General features: G+C 34.1%; 1 protein-coding gene across 1 annotated transcript in view; it reads right to left on the reverse strand.

The window, feature by feature from the left end:
• The window catches only part of LOC129956429 (venom peptide isomerase heavy chain-like), a 37,788-nt gene extending 17,099 nt beyond the window's left edge, over nt 1–20,689 (reverse strand). The window contains exons 1-3 of the mRNA XM_056068310.1: nt 20,569–20,689; nt 16,856–16,919; nt 6,023–6,099 (exon numbers count right to left, since the gene is read on the reverse strand). Coding sequence (XP_055924285.1) covers nt 6,023–6,099; nt 16,856–16,919; nt 20,569–20,637 — 210 coding nt within the window. The 5' untranslated portion in view covers nt 20,638–20,689. The remainder of the gene's footprint in view (nt 1–6,022; nt 6,100–16,855; nt 16,920–20,568) is intronic.
• Between the last annotated feature and the right edge of the window lie 657 nt (nt 20,690–21,346).

The raw sequence follows: 21,346 nt of genomic DNA on the forward strand, positions 1-21,346 counted from the left end.
CAACCTAGATAACAATATCCAAAGACAGGCTTATTTGGACCTTATCCAAAGACAGAATCATACCTAAATAACAATATCCAAAGACAGGCTCATTTGGACCTTATCCAAAGACAGAATCATACCTAAATAACAATATCCAAAGACAGGCTTATTTGGACCTTATCCAAAGACAGAATCATACCTAAATAACAATATCCAAAGACAGGCTCATTTGGACAGTATCGAAAGACAGACTCAACCTAGATAACAATATCCAAAGACAGGCTTATTTGGACCTTATCCAAAGACAGAATCATACCTAAATAACAATATCCAAAGACAGGCTCATTTGGACAGTATCGAAAGACAGACTCAACCTAGATAACAATATCCAAAGACAGGCTTATTTGGACCTTATCCAAAGACAGAATCATACCTAAATAACAATATCCAAAGACAGGCTCATTTGGACAGTATCGAAAGACAGACTCAACCTAGATAACAATATCCAAAGACAGGCTTATTTGGACCTTATCCAAAGACAGAATCATACCTAAATAACAATATCCAAAGACAGGCTCATTTGGACAGTATCGAAAGACAGACTCAACCTAGATAACAATATCCAAAGACAGGCTTATTTGGACCTTATCCAAAGACAGAATCATACCTAAATAACAATATCCAAAGACAGGCTCATTTGGACAGTATCGAAAGACAGACTCAACCTAGATAACAATATCCAAAGACAGGCTTATTTGGACCTTATCCAAAGACAGAATCATACCTAAATAACAATATCCAAAGACAGGCTCATTTGGACAGTATCGAAAGACAGACTCAACCTAGATAACAATATCCAAAGACAGGCTTATTTGGACCTTATCCAAAGACAGAATCATACCTAAATAACAATATCCAAAGACAGGCTCATTTGGACAGTATCGAAAGACAGACTCAACCTAGATAACAATATCCAAAGACAGGCTTATTTGGACCTTATCCAAAGACAGAATCATACCTAAATAACAATATCCAAAGACAGGCTCATTTGGACAGTATCGAAAGACAGACTCAACCTAGATAACAATATCCAAAGACAGGCTTATTTGGACCTTATCCAAAGACAGAATCATACCTAAATAACAATATCCAAAGACAGGCTCATTTGGACAGTATCGAAAGACAGACTCAACCTAGATAACAATATCCAAAGACAGGCTTATTTGGACCTTATCCAAAGACAGAATCATACCTAAATAACAATATCCAAAGACAGGCTCATTTGGACAGTATCGAAAGACAGACTCAACCTAGATAACAATATCCAAAGACAGGCTTATTTGGACCTTATCCAAAGACAGAATCATACCTAAATAACAATATCCAAAGACAGGCTCATTTGGACAGTATCGAAAGACAGACTCAACCTAGATAACAATATCCAAAGACAGGCTTATTTGGACCTTATCCAAAGACAGAATCATACCTAAATAAGAATCATCATGGCGAAACAAGAGCTAAGCTTGCACAGACTATAATTGAGTTCCACGACTTCCAACTGTAGCAATTTCTTCGGGTAGTGAAAATGGTTGCTGCGCAGTACAAGTAAAAAATGGCGCGTCAGCTGGAAACTTACTCCAATGTGGAAGTACTCCAAACAGCACGTTTTTTGTGGGCAAAACGTTTAACGTGTACGAAGATTCATCTTGAAATGTTGGGAGTATATGGGCCATATGCATTGTCACGTCCAACCATTGTGATATGGTGCCAGCAGTTCGAAGGCGGTCACAGAGAGTAAACGGATGTGGAAAGGCAAGGAAGACTAACATGGGTGAGCACACCAGACATGGTGCAGCGGGTGGAAGACATTATTCTCAGCAATCTCAGAGTGAGCATCGCACACATTGCACAGGACTTGGTAATATCCGTTGGCAATGCTTATTCCATCTTCCGTCACCAGCTCGATTATCGCAAATTGTGTTCACTATGGGCTCCTTATTCTTTGAATTCCGAACACAAAGAAGCAAGGTTTGCGGCTTCCCTGGAATTCCTTTAAAGTTATTTTGCGGAAGGTAATGATTTCTTAAGTCGTATCATTACGGTCGATGAGATATGGGTTCATCACTTCACCCAAGAAACGAAGTAAGCGGAGGAATGGAGGCACACATCATCGCCTGTGAGAAAAAAATCCACAGTTCCCCCATCAGCTGGTAAAGTCATGGCTACTGTTTTTTTCGATTGCGAAGGAGTTGTCTACACCGTTTACACACTGTTACCTACAGTTTATGCAGAAGGGCACGACCATTAATGCTGAGTCGTACTGTAAAACACTAAGAGATTTGCGCAAAGCTGTGAAAAACAAGAGACAGGGAGAATTGAGTAAAGGCATTGTCCTCTTCCACGACAGTGCAAGACCGCACAAGGCAAGCATAACACAGAGTTTGCTTCGCAGTTTTGGATGGGAGGTCTCGTAGCATCCACCATACAGTCCTGATCTGGTAGCATCCACCATACAGTACCGATCTAGCGCCTTGTGACTTTCACTTATCCGGCAAGCTGAAAGAACATTTGGATGAAAGCCAATTTTTCAACGGTGACCAGATTCAGACAACTGTTCTAAGCTGGATCCAGGACCAAGGAGCGATTTTCTATCGTCAAGGCATCGAACGATTTGTGCTATGTTCCGACAAATGTCTCCAGCGATTGGAAGATTATGTAGAGAAATAGTGTGCAATATCTGTATCATATTGCATTGTAGTGGACTTGTCAATAAAGTATTTATGACCAAATTGTTTGAGTATAACTTACTTTTTTAACACCCCTAGTACAAAATGTAAAAAAAAAAAAAAAAAAAAAAAAAAAAAAAAAAAAAAATTGTTAATTCAAATGCCCAACCGTTCTATTTGTTTATAAAATAACAAACATTAAAATTCGTTTGTCTTCTAAGCAAGAAATGTGTGAATACAAAAAGATATATATTCAGAATGCAAATTTCTCTGACACTCCCGGGAGGGGCACAACATCGAGTTTTAAGATTTCAGTGCAGGCAGCTATTATTCTTTTGAATATTTACCGTTAACTGGGAGTTTAGGATAAAGAATGGAGTATGTATAAATCTTAATAAAATATAGCAGAAATTTATGTCAATGCTTCTTCGATTTCAGACATAAAAAGGCAAATTGTGATCTAAGAAATCATTTCATCGGTTCGATCAAACTATCCGTCCATATAAATAACAATTTCCAAAGACAGGCTCATTTGGACAGTATCAAAGACAGGCTTATTCCTAAATAACAATATCCAAAGGCGGGCTCATTTGGATAGTATCCAAAGACAGGTTTACTTCTACATAACAATATCCAAAGGCAGGCTTATTTGGATTTGGACAATATCCAAAGACAGGCTCAACAGGCTCATTGTGGTCAAAGCTCGGTGACGAATGTTGGCCAAACCAGGACTAACAGCCAGGATGGTTCTGCATTGCATTTAGTGGAACGGGAAGGAATAATTTATTAGGAATTGCTTCCATATGGGCAAAAACTAAATTCGGATTTTTACTGTCAATAACTGGAACCGTTTGAAGCTAGCGATTGATCAGAAATGGCCAGAATTGGCCAATAAAATATGTCGTGTTCCATCAAGACAACTCCAGGCCATACACTTCTATAGTGACTCCCCAGAAACTCAGGGAGCTTAGTTGGGAAGTTTTGATTTTCATCCATCATATAGTTTGGACCTGGCACCAAGCGATTACCATGTTTTCCTTGCATTGCAAAACTTTCTTAGTGATAAGAAATTGGCACCAAGAGAAGATTTTGAAAATCGATTACTAGAGATTTTCGACAATAAAGATCACGAGAGGAACATTATGAAGCTATCTTTAAAATGGCAACAAATTATAGAACAAAACGGTGCATTTTTTACAGAAATTGGTAATTCGAAGCATCTTAAATAAAGTCTTGAAGCTCACGCAAAAATAACGGATCCCCCCCCCTCCCACCTAATATGACATAGGAAGCAGTGATGCATAACAATAGTTGATTGAGTAATGGATGCTCACAATGAAGAATGGGTGGACTAAAATCATCGTTTAATATTATGTTCAGAGTTATGATGTTACAATTTTACCTCATAAAATCTATGCTGTTCTCAAATTCAGGGGATATAGCCATGCATTATTACAAGGGATGTTCAAATGAAAAGGTAAGATACGACACTGTGGGTTTAAATGAAGACTTTATTTAAAGTATACATCATAGGTCTGAGCACAACGATCCATTGAATAACGAGCCGAAGGATTCCGCTTCCCAGAATTCCTGTGGCTGTCCTTCACAGCGTCCTTGAGTTCGCCGTCCAAGGTCCGCTACTTGTTGAATTCCTGGAGCACAGAAGAACCATTAACTCCGATGTGTACTGTGAGATACTCCGAAGACTTACGCAGGTCCATCAAGGACAAAAGACCGGGGTTACTCATGGAGGGTGTGGTTCTGCTCCACGATAGCGCGCGTCCACTCACGTGGAACTGGCCAAGTTTAAGTGGGACCAGCTTGACCATCCACCCAACAGCCCGGAGATGTCGCCCTGCGATTTTCATGTGTTTGGTCCCCTGAAAAAACATCTGAAAGGGAAGCGCTTCAACTCGGACGGCGAACTCAAGGACACTGTGAAGGACTGGGTCTCGTCACGGACACAGGAATTTTGGGAACAAGGAATCCTTCGGCTAGTTAATCAATGGAATCGTTGTACTCAGGCCTATGTTGTATTCATACCCAGAGTGTCGTTTCATACCTTTTTATTTGAACACCCCTTGCACTATATAATTTATTTCCTAATTTATGTTTGGAAAATATATAGTAATAACAGCAAAAAAAACAAAATATGGAATGAAATAAATTATATATTGATTCATTTTTGAACGCATGAAAACAATATCAATGGGCACACTTTTTTGTACGCATTATTTCTGAACAGCTGAATCATTGTACCATTGTTTGCTGAGGCATCGTGTACATTATTGCTGAAAGGCTACTAGGGTAAACTGACCTACTGCTATAGTCTGTGTATTTTCTGTAGGCGGTTCAAGGTCACATTTTCTATTTTGTTTTTGGTTATCTGGTACCAGTAACGTGGTAGAAAATGTGACTTTGAACTGCCTATAGAAAATACACAGACTATAAGCGGTGTCTGTTCCTATTACCTAAATCGCTCCTCATTGGTTTACGGGGGATATGAATAGAGGTGGAAATTTTAAAGGGTCTCTTTTTTAATCCTCCCCCCCCCCCAAATATTTTAGTATGAAATAAGGGGAAATATAAAAAGATTTAAGAAAGGGAATTCTTGAAATTGACATGCTTGATATATCCTGACTTTTATTTTGTATTTCAAATTGTAGATCAGTAGGAGTCAGTAGTTATAGTAGTAATCATATAGATCTGTAGTATGAGATCATATGATCATAGCATAGAGATACTAATGATGCGACTGAATATAGTTAAAAAGAATACTTTAGGAATGCGCGATTGATGTAAATATGACTCAGAGAATTTATTTTTTAAGTAAAAATAAATATAAAGATATCAAAATATTTTCAATTAAAAAGTAATTAAAAATATAATTTTTAATAGTTTTTGCACTTTTTTCTTTAATAATAAGAAAGGATGGAAGAATTAAAGAAAATCTCGGAAAATAATCAATTATTAGATTTCCTTCAATTAAAACGCTCTGCCGAACATTAACTACAGGTGTAGTTTGGAAGTATGGAGAGGCTGCAGCCAGCTCAGGTGTCTTCCTCCTCATCTGATTGCGGTTCAAAATGACGAAGTCCGTTCCAAAATAGCTCTAGTGTTGCTTTAAATCGGGATGTCAATATATCTATATTAAATTAAAACTAAACCTTGCCGAACATTATTCATATACAGACCTAATAGCAGTGTCACATTATTAATAAACAAAATAAATTTCACAGAAAAAAATTATAAAATAGACAATGGAGATAACATTATCATAAAAAGGATAAATTTAGATTATGTTATTCACTTACTATCCAAGGATATTTTTCTGTGCTTTTGACTTCATCTCCATTATATACGAATTTTACCATTATGGGAGGTCCACATTCTGAAACAAAATTCGTTCATATTGACTGGCGAATATTAGAAAAAGAGAGATGATTCACGAATGTTACTTCGTTAATATTAGAAAAAAATATTATTGCATATTACTTGATAAATAACAGGAATGTTGGAATGGATATTTCTCAATGAATGTCAAAGAAAACCGGTGTGATTGATACACACGAGGAAAACAGGAATATTATTGATGATGTAAAGAAAGATTATTGATTGATATATAGAAAGAAAACATGATCAGTTGCCGAATTGTTACAGGGTAGCATCGGAAAAAAAAGGAATGATCAATGAATATTACTTGATAAATAACATAAGAATTGGAAATGAAAGCAAGATATCATTAGGCAGTTATCGAAGAAACAAGTAGGATAAGTCAAAGGAAATCAAATGGAGTAGGGTTTATACAAAACCTGACTTTTTGAAAAAACATTTTTCGAATTCAGTATTTCTAAAAGCCAGTTTTTTAAAACCGGGCACAAAATAGATCTACGTGTATGTTATCGACATGTATGGTATCGTATTTTTGAAAATAAAGAATTAATTAATTTTATGTAAATTACAAAATTCAATTCTTTACAGGGTTTCTCATTTCGTATAGTTATTTTCGATAACCAATTAGAATGGTTTCCCCAAAACTTTCTCGCATATTCTCACTACTAAACTTGTCATGCCAGAGAATGCATTACATGGCACTGGTGTACAATAGTTACGAAATATTAACTTTTGTTATGAATTCAGCATTTTTACTTCGTGTGATCCTCAGTGAGTTTTTCGGCGAATAGTCCCTGGACTGCGGTTGATAGTATCCCAAAATCGAATTTATGTTTTAGTCACGTTTTTCACAACCGATTGAAACAAAATTGCACTTGTAGTCACAAAATCCCGTACAAAAAATGTGATGCATTTACGTCGTTGCATATCACATTTACATATTTCTGAAAGCACAGACCGACAGACAGTCACCCCGTTGTTGTATTTGGCTCAAAATTTCACAGCTCTATACTATAGATTAAATCTATGTACCGAATCTTAGCTATCTAGCTCTCTTAGTTTTGTAATCATCGTTGTAAGACATGCCAATTTTGGCAACCCTTCTCACCCCTGAGAGTAACCCCGCTTGCCTAACGGAAGTGGGGTAGGAGAAAGAAGGAGAGAGAGAGAGAACTGGCTGAGAGGCTGCAGAGGAAGGTCGCTCTGCTAGATCGTGATGTTGTTTCTTGTAATATTTTCATAATTTTGTGTCGTAATCTGTGCTGCGTCCCTTATCAACCTGTGAATAAAAATTTTGGGACTAAAAAGTAGTGATCACTGTCTCTACAGTTCACACAAAAGAAACCCACAAACGACACAAAATTATGAAAATATTACAAGAAATAACATCACGATCTAGCAGAGCGACCTTCCTCTGCTGCCTCTCAGCCAGTTCTCTCTCTCTCTCCTTCTTTCTCCTACCCCACTTCCGTTAGGCAAGCGGGGTTACTCTCAGGGGTGAGAAGGGTTGCCAAAATTGGCATGTCTTACAATCGTGCTGACTGATATTCGAACAGTTGGGCAGATAGACTTTCTCTGAAAAGATTTTTCGCAAACTTTGATAGAAATCTGCAAATTTGGTGTAAAAACCGAATGCCAAATTCCAACCATTTGGCTAAAATCGTTTTTGAGTTATTTTTATCACAGGCAGAAAAAAAAATGTACTTTTCAGGTTCAAAAATGTACTTTTCCTGTTCAAGAAGTTCTAAAACGTGTAGAATCTCGAGTTCGAATTTTTTAAAACTATTTTTATTTTTTCTCTCCACTACGTATACGAGAAAGTAAAAATTCAGTATCCTAACGAATGTAACACAAAAAGTTTGAATTTTGTAAGAAAAAAAATTACCATAGATATGTCGTTTATAAACTTAGGCTGACAACTGCTCGTAAGAGAATTTCGGAGTTTGATTGAATTATGCTGAGTGAATACGACAAATTAAATAGAACTGACTCTCTGAAAATGAAACATGATTGGGAATAAATTGTAGAAGAAGCAGGATTCAGCAAATTTTAACCTATCGATCTGTATAATTCAATTTAACATCAAATTATTCAATTTTAATTTGAAATATATGTAATTTTTATAAAACAAAAATCAAATATTTTGTGGTGCATCCGTTAGAGCAGTGTATACTTTTATTAAATACTAGCCGCCTTTGGCGACCAGCCGGTTCGCCAATCTTAATGTTCGTTCAAATTTTAATAATTAAATATTTTATGCAATTCCAACTTTAATAGATTCTTCAGCAAAATATTTTAAAACTTCAAATTTTGATAATCATACAATTCACTCATAATATTATAAAGGCCTTTAGTCATAACGTGATATGTATCTCTCTCATTTTCTGTAACCCCTCGTAGAATGTATGCTTTAAATTAAAGTGTAAATGATTAATCTGCAATTAATATAATAATATTTTTTTACTGAAACAAAGCATTTTTTTTAATAATATTATTACTGATAATAGAGTCACTGAGCGTTTAAACTTTATGGGCACTAAAGAATATCTTTCTTAATTTATGTAATATCTCAAGAATTTTTCAACAAAATGTTCTCAGATTCATCATGAACAGATCGATTCATTAACAATGTTCCATTTTAAATGCATCAAACACTAAGAAAATAAAATGAATCGTTTAAAATAATCAGTCTAAAACAGGTTTAAAAAAACTACTTAAAAAACGATGTACATAAAACTATAAGCATATACAAAAAATATATATAACTAACATAAATACAATTTAATTAAAAAAAGCATGCAACTAACCTAAAAATAATTTAAATCATTGAAAACAGGTTTAAAAGAACTACTTAAAAAACGATGTACTTAAAGCTATAAGCATATACAAAAAATATATAACTAACATAAATACAATTTACTTACAAAAGCATGCAACTAACCTAAAAATAATTTAAATCGTCCGTTCATAACGGTTGTCATGGCAACAATCAGAACACAGTGCGCATGCGTGAATTTTCTTCGCCAGTTAAGTTAACACAAATGCGTGAATTTTTCTACGCCAGTTGGGGTAACGCTATGCAGATTTTACATTTTTAATTTCTTTTATTCTGTGTTATTTTAATTCAAAAGTACTTCAGAATGAATCTGAAACATGGATTAATTAACAATGTTTAATTTTAAATGCATCAAACATTAAGAAAATAAACAGAATCGTTTGAAATAATCCGCCGAAAAATATTAACCCTAGCCTGATTACTGTTGGGAGAAAATAAAACGGAAGCCTTAGTCATTTGGCGATGGAGAAAATGGAAGATTTTTTTGGCGGAAAAGTTGGCGGTGGGGAAAATGAAAGATTTTTTTGGCGGGAAAGTTAGTTTTTAATTAATAAGTAAAATTCTAATTAAAAATTCGAAAAAAGGAACCCCAGGTGCACATTCCCGACCTCCAAGGTATACATGTACCAAATTTGGTAGCTGTAGGTCACACGGTCTGGCCTGTAGAGCGCCAACACACACACACACACACACACACACACACATTGAGCTTTATTATAAGTATAGATAATTGATAAGGAAGATGAGACTTCATAAAAATCTTTTTATGGAGACTTTATATATATATATATTGCTTTAAATAAAATAATAACATGAACGTTCGCTTCATTTGAACGATTTTTGTGACTGAAAATATATTTCTGCTTTCGACGGTTGTGCAAATAAGAATATATATATATATATATATATATATATATATATATATATATATATATATATATATATATATATATATATATATAAAGGTAAAAAAAACCCAAAACATGATATGATGAAAGTTTTGTGAATTAATTTTTAAATTTTTCTTATACCTTATAAAGTTAAAGAACAGTAATCGTAAAAAAATTCGAACTCAAGATTTTGACGAATCTCCACGTATGTCTCGAAAAACACATTTTTAAAAAAATGTCCATTCTGTGACAAAGATAACTCAAAAATGCTTTGAGCTAAACGGTTGAAATTTGGTATACGGTCTTTACACCAAACTTGTGGATTTCTATCAAAATTCGAGTGAAATCTGTTTAAAGGATGTCCGTCTCTCTAGCTAATATAAATTTACGTGATTATTATAAAACGAAGAGAGTTAGATAGATAAATTACATTAGATACAGATATAAAATCTTTAGTTTAGACACCTGTGAAATTTTGAGCCAAATAAAACAGAGGTTGACTGTCTGTCTGTCTGTACATCCAGAAAAGTGTAAACACGATAGTTGGAAAACGCAGTGATTTAAATATATCAAATTTGGTATGGGATTTTGTGACTACAATTGCAGTTTTGTATCATATTCTTGTTTCGATTGGTTGTTAAAAATGTACCTAAAACCCAAATTCAATTTTTGGATGCTATTAATGCATGGTAGGAATTAATCGCCAAATAATTCACCAAAAATGGCACGATAGATTCAGTAAAAATGCTAAATTTAAGCCAAAAAATATTTCGTAACTATTGTATGCCAATGCCATGTAAGGCGTTCTCTGGCACGACAAGTTTATTAGAGAATATGCGAGAATGTTTTGAAGAGACCACTCCCGCTGGTTTTCTGTTACAGTACGTTCTTCGGATAATAACTTCTGTTGGAAAAGGTTTCAATATAGCAATCATTATGGCATATAAAATCTGATTTCTTCTATTTAATTAATAATTTATTTAATTTTCCATTAAACTTTTTAAAAAGAATAAATTATCTCAATGAAATCTGATTAATTTAGAACTGAGGCAATTCTTTGTTTAATTGAATGATTCCCTTGGCTTTCGAGCTTGGGATATTTTAGCATTTTTAATATACTATGTAGAAGTGTTGGAACAGTCATTTGCAAATTTTGTTTAAATCTTTCGACTCATCTACTTTTTGCGCACTTATTTATTATTTTCTAGCTAATGAATTAAAATAAAATCTCAATAAAGACTCACAAATATTTCATTGAAACTTTGCTATACTTTGTACGTAAAAGCAAATTACTGAATTTGCGCTGTATGCGAGAAAAACTGTCATTCGGTGTTTTTCATTTTACACAATATACGAGTATAATCTGTATTACTTATAATAAATATTTATCTAAAAGATTATCGCTATTAAATTTTTTCAAACAACAAGTTAAATTTTTTTTTAAAAAATAAATTTTCCTTTAATAGAAAATTGATCCAGAATTTGACTCCTTGCTTTTAGAGATCGATTCATATTTCAAATTGAACGCTTCATTTCCTTCTTGCTGTAAACACATAATCAAGTGGCAATTCACTACATTTAGTTGAATTTTGTCCAATTTTTTAAAAAAATTTATTAATAACATACAAATAGAATTATACTAGAAATTAAATTGTTAAAAATCATTTGATACAGTCTGAAGTTTTTAACAAAGATACGACATATTTAAACTCTTTGGTGTAATAAATTTGTTTGTTTTTATTAAAAATACAGTTATAGATTTCAGAAACATTTTGTATGGTGTTATTTATTTTAAAGAAACCTAAAAAAAACACATTTTTAATGTCTATAGTTTGAATTAACAGCGAGATGGAAAATGCTATTTAGGGTTTAATATTTAAAGAATGCATTTTTTAAAAATCTTATAATTGGCAAAAGTATGGGATTGAATGTTTTGACTGATGAGTTTTAATTTCATCACAAGTTTTAAAACGTTGCTATGGATTGTATACAAAATTAAATATAAAAAATCCTTAAAAATAAAGAAAAAAATTTATACTAAAATAAAACTTTTTTTTTTACTCTTTAAAATAGATTTTTTAAAAATGGGATTACATTTTGAAAGATAGAGTCAGAAATTTAAACTGACGAGTCATAGCAATTACCATCTGGTGATTTGTTAAACCTATTTTCGCATATTTCGCCTTCATTTTCGGTGATACGGCAAGCCCTTTACTGAGAATTTCTAAATTTCTAATATTAATTTGTAACTCCATTACTTATATAAATCGAATGAACTGCAGCGGTAAAAACGTTCAGTAAAGAAATCTGAAACGTTCAAATGGCAATTTCTTTACATTTGACTGCTTTTATTCAACAATAAATAATATAGGATATAATCGACAATAAATTATATATATATAATTTATTGTCGATTATATCCTATATTATTAGTATATATATATGTAGTGTACGGAGCGTCCCCCTGGCGGCGTTAGCGGTACGGAGCGTCATCCCTAGCGGCGTTCCCGGTACGGAGTGTCATCCTAACGGCGCTCGCGTCGTCTCTCAACAGCCAATAAGAAGCTATCTGATTTCCCGCTCTAAGAACTGTGTTCGGTACTGTACTGGCGTCCCTCGATGTAAAAGCGGCCCAGCCGTTCGTCCAGTTCATTAAATTTGTTTATGTTAAATTAGTGTGTGATTATCTTAATATGAGCCATCTCTACGCATTAATCTCAACCGGGCTTTCCCCTAGGGCCCGTGAGAGATATTTAATTTGATATATAATCCGATTAGTAGAGGCATGTTTTTCGAGCCAGAGTTAACATACCTCTACATGTGGGGGCTCGGTCCGGGGTGCAATGACCTCGGAAATAGAAAAATAATCTTCGATTCTGTAAGAAGCTGGGAATTTCACCATTAGTTTTCGTCGAATTATCTTCGGATCGGCAGTGGCCGACAAAATATTTCAAGAAAAGTCTTCGGATCGGCAGTGGCCGACAAAAATTTTCAAGAAAATCTTCGGTTCGGCAGTGGTCGACAAATTTTTCAAGCAAATCTTCGCTTCGGCAGTGGGTGACAAATTGTGAAGTTCCTGCATATTATCTCAACGGATATAATTGAAGAAGAACAGGTAGGAGAATTTTCTATATCATTTTGATTAAAGAATCTTGCAGGCATTTATTTTAAGATTTATATATTTGTGAATGACTTTTTCAAGAAAAAGAAACTGCTTGAATGTGTTTATTTTAGAAATTTCTGTTTTGAAGAAATATTAGCATTATTATTATTATCGTTATTATATTAGCATTTGTTATTAGGAAAAATAAAGGCATATTCAAAATGTTTAAAAATACAAAAAAGAAAGATTTAATTATTGTCGCTGAAGCAATAGGTGAGGTAGTTCCGGAAAAAACAAATATTGTGAAGCTTAAACAAATTATAGAAAATAGCCAAGCGGCTAAAGATGATTTGGAATTTGTTAAAGACATTATCATTTCAACTGTAGAGGAACGCGAAAAAATAGAAGCAGAGGAACGCGGAAAAATAGAGGCCGAACGAGCGCGTGAAGAGGCAAAAAGAGCGCGTGAAGAGGCAGAAAAAGCGCGTGAAAAGGAAAGACAGTTTGAATTAGAAAAATTAAAACTAACTTTAGCTCATGAAGAAAGTATGAGAAACGTTCAAGCGACCGGAATAAGTAGTCCTAACGGACCTCCTCAAGAAAATCATGCGGAGTCCATCGAACAAATAATTAAAAGCATCCGCACATTAACAATGCCAATACCAACTAAATCAGAAAATTTCAATTTGTTTTTCAATATTTTGGAACGTGCTTTCGAAACAAAACAGGTTAAAACTGAATACAAAGCCGAAGTCCTTCTAAATTTGTTAGGCGAGAAATGCCGACATGTTTTGTTATACGCGAACGAAAGCGAAATAAAAGATTATGACGAAATCAAAAGAATAGTGTTAAGAGAATTCCAACCATCTGCTAAAGAATGTTGGGATAACTTTCAAGCCGCCAAAAGATTTAAAGGGGAAAATCACGTGCAATTCGTCTCAAGATTAAAAGCAAATTTAGAATATTATTTGGAACTAAGAAAAGTGAAAGATTTCGCGACCCTTTGTGAACTAATTGTAACCGATAAATTAACCAGCACTCTTGACAAGGACACATCCGAGCACATTTTGATCAAACATGGCTCCGACTGGTTAAAACCGCTGATGTTAGCAAAAGAAATAGACATTTACTTTCGCGCAAGAAATAAAAGTTTGTTTTGGGAAGAGAGTAGATATACACATGACTACAGCTCAAGGCCGCGCGTCAATAATTCCCGCCAAAATAATGATCATGTACACGGTGGAAATATTGATAGGAAAACTTGTTTTAAATGTAATTCTACATCGCATTTAATAAAATTCTGTCCCCAAAATGTTGATGCTAGACAACATAACAATCAGGGAAGATCCCATAACTCAAATCCTGTAAACTCCATGTTAAAATCAAATGAAATTCCACAAGAATTAATAATCGCTGAGTTGGAATACGCAGATATTATTGTAAACGACGTTCCTATTAAAGCTTTGGTTGATAGCGGAAGCGTATTAATGATTATTAATCCTAATTATGTAAAGAAATTAAATTATGTAGGCCGTAGCACGAAAATTAAATTAGCGAACAGTTCAATTGTCAGTCTTCCGTTAGTGGCGATAGATATTAGTCATGTTAATAAAAAGTCAGTAACGAAAAGAGTTTTAGCAGCTGTTGATACTAATATTTCTTTTGAATGCATTTTACCATCTAATAGTTATTTAGATCTTAAAAATACTTTTCCCAATAAAAATGATAATAATTCAACTTCTCCCATAAATGAAAATAAAAAAGATTTCGATTATGAGATAGTACATCGCTCAGGTAGTCAAATGCGTCACGTTGATTCACTTAGTAGATACCCAACAGTCATGACTGCACTTTGTGATGATTTAACAGCGCGAGTGCAAGTGGCACAGATGTCAGATGAATATATAAAAAAATTGAAAGAATTATGTAAAGATAACAGTCAAATTGATTTCGTGGTACAAAATAACATTCTGTATAAATGTCAGGACAACCGTCGTTTGCTCGTAATACCTGAACTAATGAAACACGAAATAATTAAGAACGCGCATTCAAGAACTTCGCCGTGAAGAAAACTAAAAACATTATCGAACGTGACTATTTTTTCCCGAATATGCAAAAAAGTATTGAATCGGTAATACAGAACTGTGTCGAATGCATCCTAGTCAACCGGAAGCGTGGTAAACCTGAAGGGTTCTTACATCCAATTCCGAAGGAAAACTTTCCTCTAAGTACTTACCATGTTGACTTTATTGGACCCTTAGTGTCAACCAATAAAAATTATAATCATATTCTTACTATAATAGATGCATTCTCAAAGTTTGTTTGGTTATATCCTGTTAAAGGTGTAACTGCAAATGATGCAATTACGAAACTGCAATTGCAGGAAGCAGTGTTCGGAAATCCTATGCGCATCATCACGGATAAAGGTTCCGCATTTACCTCCAAGGAATTTACAAACTATTGCGCGAATCAAAATATTAATCACATTCAAATCACCACAGGAATACCACGAGGAAATGGACAAGTGGAAAGGGTTCATGGAACTCTTATCCCCCTGCTTGCCAAACTGTCCATCAATGATCCCACGAAATGGTACACTCATGTTCAAGCAGCACAACGTGTATTTAACTCTACTGCTCCACGGAGTACAAAATTTACCCCTTTCGAACTCATGATCGGTGTGCAAATGAGGCATAAAAATGACCAGAAAATTCTCGATATCCTACAGGAAGAATATGAGCAAATGGTCATCGACAACCGCGAGGACATTCGCGAAGAAGCGCGGCAGAATATCTTGCGCCTTCAAGAAGAGAATAAAAGAGCTTACAACAAGCGCAGGAAGAAAGCTACTCAATATAATCCAGGTGACTTAGTGGCCATACAGAGGACCCAATTCGGCAGTGGTTTGAAGCTTCGCCCGAAGCTCCACGGTCCCTATCGCATCACAGCGAAGAAGCCACACGAGAGGTACCTAGTGGAGAAAGTGGGAATCCACGAAGGCCCCAACCATACCTCTACAGCAGTAGATTATATGAAGCCTTGGTCTACAACTGCATAAACCATCTACTTTACAAAATCTAAAATGTTTGCAAAAATCTAAAATTTTCTTTTTTGAGTTTTTTCCAGATTCTTTCTCAGATTGACGAGGACGTCAAGATCATCAGGACGGCCGATTGTAGTGTACGGAGCGTCCCCCTGGCGGCGTTAGCGGTACGGAGCGTCATCCCTAGCGGCGTTCCCGGTACGGAGTGTCATCCTAACGGCGCTCGCGTCGTCTCTCAACAGCCAATAAGAAGCTATCTGATTTCCCGCTCTAAGAACTGTGTTCGGTACTGTACTGGCGTCCCTCGATGTAAAAGCGGCCCAGCCGTTCGTCCAGTTCATTAAATTTGTTTATGTTAAATTAGTGTGTGATTATCTTAATATGAGCCATCTCTACGCATTAATCTCAACCGGGCTTTCCCCTAGGGCCCGTGAGAGATATTTAATTTGATATATAATCCGATTAGTAGAGGCATGTTTTTCGAGATATATATGCTAACTCCGAAAAACTAAAAATTTTGAAAGACTTTTCAAAATAAAGCAAATATTTCACTTTCGTATTACAACTGGCAAAAGCTGATTAATAACTTATTTTTTTTATCTGTAAAATGTGGGGAAATATAAGGTTATCATAATATATTAGACCGCAATGTTTCAAATAAATGCAAATTGTGCAAATTTCTTTGAAAGGGCATTTTAATATGTTTTGCACAACTGGATTCCTGAGAAAAATACTTTAAAATAATGCATTTTAAAGTTTATCTTTCTTTATTAAATGAAACTATTTCCAATAAATATTTTCCAGCTTCAGAAATAAATTTGCAAAATGCAATAATTCTGTACAGTTTTTTAAATTATTTTTAACCAAAGGCACATTACTTACCATCACATGAAGGAGGTGGAGGCGGTGCCACATCCCCGGGAACAACAGGTGGGAAATGGACACGCTATAAATGAGAAAAGGCATTTGATGAATTTGAATCCGAACTTCTAAAGAAAATCAGTGTTTTGAAATAACAAGTTGGATCTAATTTGGACTTTGATTTGGACTTCACGAAAGCAATTGCGAGATTTTAGGTTGAATTCTAAGGATCATCACCAGCTATGGTGCAATCCTTCCCATAGGAGGTGGCCCGTATCATCGTAATTAAGGGATAACCAAGACCACACTGTCCATTATACTCACCGGGTTAACGGGAGCCAACCACAACATCAAAGAGTTGAGAGGGTGAAATTAACGAAAAAGGCACAAGTTTTATGCTGGAATTTCAAAAATAAAATAATAACGAGAAAAAAGATTTATTTGATGAATTACTACAAGAATTATTGGAACTGGCGACTACGGTTTAGAAAGGTTTAAAAATAATTTCTGGACGCACTCAAAGATATGAAATATCCTTTTGATGTCTACCGCAGTGACAACAATCCACGAATGGATGTCTCGCACCGTGTCCTTGGACATTACATAAACAAATGATCCCATAGGAAAAAGTCACATGGATTTGAAATCGGTCTTCTTTGAGCGCAAGCAATAATTTCCACGATTCATGTTCCTTTCCTTAGAAATGCAAATCGAGGTGATGACACATCTGGTGGGAAAACTGTGCAAGAATGCTGTCATGCAGGAGCTGCATGCCTTGCCGAATGCAGCCTGTATACTTTTGCAACATTTGTGAGAGTTGTAGTTGCAGAAAAACAGGGTACGTTTCAAGCAAGCATAGCCTCAAGATATAATTGCTGAAGATTGCTGTTGACACTAGACCTCTGTTGAGATTACATTTTGCATTGAGGAGAAGATTATTCATCGCCCATATGTGTGCTTAATCTGTATTCACAATCGTTTCTAGACTGCATGCGTTTTTTAACCATTATCACTCGACCCCAGGGGGGGCACCTCGAAATGAGGATGAGATGCTTTCAGCATGGTGGTTGGATCTCGCCACCCTGGAGGGTACACAAATAGGTGGGGGATCTGGCTCCTCCCATCGATGACGGGACATACTTCCTTCGGGGAGGGTTGTACCGTGGCCGGTGATGGCCCTTAGGTCTCAACCACAGTTCCCGCCAGTGTTGCTGTTGCTGCGGTCCAGTCATTCAGCCTTATGGTTTAAATCCGTGTGCCTTCGTGGCGGGTCGGAGAGTCAGCTGGTTGACTTACCATTATCACTCTCTCAACATAGTTTCCACACCCTGTACTTTTACAGGTTTTGTTTTTCTTGAGGCTCACTAACAAGCCTTTAAGATTATTAGCCCAGTAACTGAGCTCCCTGTATATTCGTTTCCGAGCTTTTCGGGTCTGGGTTATATTTTGATATAAAGGACTATATTCATTCCGTCCAGAAAGCAAATATTTGTGGAATCCTCGAAGAGACGCAAAACATAATTAAAAAGAAATATTTATTGAAACCGGTATTAAATTCTTTCAGCTACATCTCAACATGAAATCAACCGGAATTTGAGAACGTGTCGTAACATGAGAACAATTTTTTTGTGCTGGAATCGAAGTAATCTGCCGCCTGAGAGTAGTAACAGGGAGTGGCATTCGTTTGGCATCGTTGTTTTTGCGGAAATACTGTCTGACCAGGAAGCATTTTCAGGTGTTATAATAGATGATAGTCACAAGGAGCTAGATCGGGAGATGGAAAAACACTTCTCCTTGCAGGAACTACAGTATTTGCTGTGCTGTAGCGTCGTTTGAGAGTGGATGCAGTCGTAAAGCAGCACAATGTAAATATCTACCATCTTTTTTGTAATTTGAAATGGTCCCTTTTCGGTCGGCATTTCCTTTGTGTTGATGACGTGCAGAGGGCCTGTCAACCATTGATTACTCTCTCAAGTGACTGATATTTTTGATACTGAAATAAAGAGATATGCTTCATGGTATGACACTTTACATCGATTCTTATGTTGAGAGGCAACTGAAAAACTGCTTCATCTATTTCAAAAGATTGTTTTGTATTTTTTACGGTTTATGGGAAACTTACTTTCACGACGAATCAAATTGAAGTTTGATTTTTAAAAAATTTATTATATTTTAATTGTTTTGAACACTTAAAATTGTATCTCAATTTCTTTTTGAATAACTGGCAACACTAGATCATGAAAATTATTATCTTTTTCTACTGTTCCTACAAGTTTGAAAATTCAATAAAGGAATAAAAATAGCACTCAAATTTTTTTAATCAAAAATTTGTACGTCAAATAATAATTGTAAAGGCATGAAATGATGAAACAAGTCCTCACAGAAATGTAACTTTAATCACATTTTTAATGTATTTTAATTTTTCATGAAGTGTTGGAGTATTGTATAATATTACATTTTTTTTATCGAACTACTTAGTTATTATTTTAAATACTATAGCGTTATAAGTAAATGAATCTTGTATGACTTTCTTTCAAATTTATTATCAAATGGTTCTATTTATATATAAAGAAAATTTAGTTAAAATTTATTGACGAACTGATAATGAAATTCTAAAAATACTTTGTTATTGTATTATCATTAAGAACCAACAACTGTGGAGAATTTCCAAACTATAGTTCAAGGTGACAATTTAAAAAATAAATAAATTGGAAGCCTGAAACAAACATGAAGCGAAAAGTTAAATAAAAGAAAAGAGATATTATTTTTTTTATCTTGGTCAGAAAATACGATTTGCATCCGGAATAATATTTCAAATAAAAAGAGAACAGTATAAAAATTAATTGTAATTCAAAAAATTATATTTGAAATTTTTAATTTAGGAATTTTCTAATGTAATTCCATTTTTTTTGTTGCTTTTTTCTAAAAATGAAAGTGATTTAGTTCAAATTTTTGAATAAAAATATACAAAATTCCAAATGTGTACTACGCAGCTGAACAGTAAAAATTATTTTAATCCCTTTTAGGACCATGGGAAGTATGCTTCCCACCAAATTTATCAATCTTTGTATGAAATTATGTAGGTTGGCATAAGTTCTGACAAATTTTTTAGTAAGCCAGAAACTTAGAAGCTTCAGTTCTTTATCTCAGACAAAATGATGTGCCTTGATTTGTTACTTAATTATTAATTAACCAAATTAAATAATTAATCAAATTAAGTTTATCTAATAAGCTAAATGAATCCCTTTCTTATTCTAATTTCTAGCTTAAAATATTTTAACATAATATGACTAGAAAGAATATGGCCCTTTAAAGGGTTAAATTAATATAGATTTTCACCTGTTTTTTCTATAAGTGTAAATATTTTTGGGAAGTATTTTTAACATATTGACCAATTAAATTGATTTTACAAAATTAAATTCTCTAAAGATGCAATTAAAATCGACATAGACCTAAATAAAAAGATTTATCGAATATTTTCTACTGAAATATCTATTCTAAACAAATAAAATCATGATATTATAAAAAAAATTAAAATTTGTTAAATATCTCTTTGAATATTGATTGCAAAACAGAAAAAAAAAATATTAAGATTAAAAAACGTTTGTGTAAAAAATTTTCTATCGAGAGAAAACTATATAAAAGGTCTAGAAATATGCAAGATAAAGTTTTAACCTTTTCGTCAGTTTAATGTATAATTTTAACATTCAAATGTTAGCACAAATTTTACTTACTACAGAAGAAGAGGTTCCGCACAGCAAATAGAACAGAGAAATATAAAAATGAACCATGTCTGCATGCATCTTAGAAACAATACTTTACGACGTCAAAGAATTTTCTCAGCTTTAAAATAAATCCCAGTCACTTTGAATAAAAGAGGAAAATACGTCTCATACAGAAAAACTTTTGCTTTTTATATAAAGAAGTTACATAACAGAGTTCTCAGGAATTTGTCCTTGTAATTAATGTTTGGATAAATATTAGCAAATATAGGCGTTGTATTTGCACTTATGAAGCATTTAAAAAAGTTTTTTTGCAATTAATAAATGTATTTCTGAATGGATTGCCAATCAAGAGAGTAATTTTGCAATGTTGGTTATTGCCTAATATCTATAGTTCCTTTATTAAATAGCAATTAATTTTTAAAAAGATAATAAAAAATTCTTTTTGAGTATTTCAGTCTAATAATTAATGCTATTTTTATATATGACGAAAATATATGAGCCGTTTATTTTGAAAATGGAGCAAGTCCATCTTTTGTTATTGCGAGATATTTAAAGGTTCGCATTTCAATGAATTTAAAAATATTGGTAAGAATTAATAGATACAATTTTTGTATTTTGTGGTACCAGATAATGTACGTTTATAATCCAATAGTGTTTACAGTGCTGGCTAAAAAAATAAGAGTTCCATTATAACTAAATGAACTTGCCTCACTTTCAAAATTAAAGAATTATTGCAATCATTCATTTAATTGGGAAATAATATTTCAGTTGCATCAGCCTTTTTTTT

This window comes from Argiope bruennichi, chromosome 11, assembly GCF_947563725.1.
Source record: "Argiope bruennichi chromosome 11, qqArgBrue1.1, whole genome shotgun sequence".
In the NCBI taxonomy this organism is placed as follows: domain Eukaryota; kingdom Metazoa; phylum Arthropoda; class Arachnida; order Araneae; family Araneidae; genus Argiope; species Argiope bruennichi.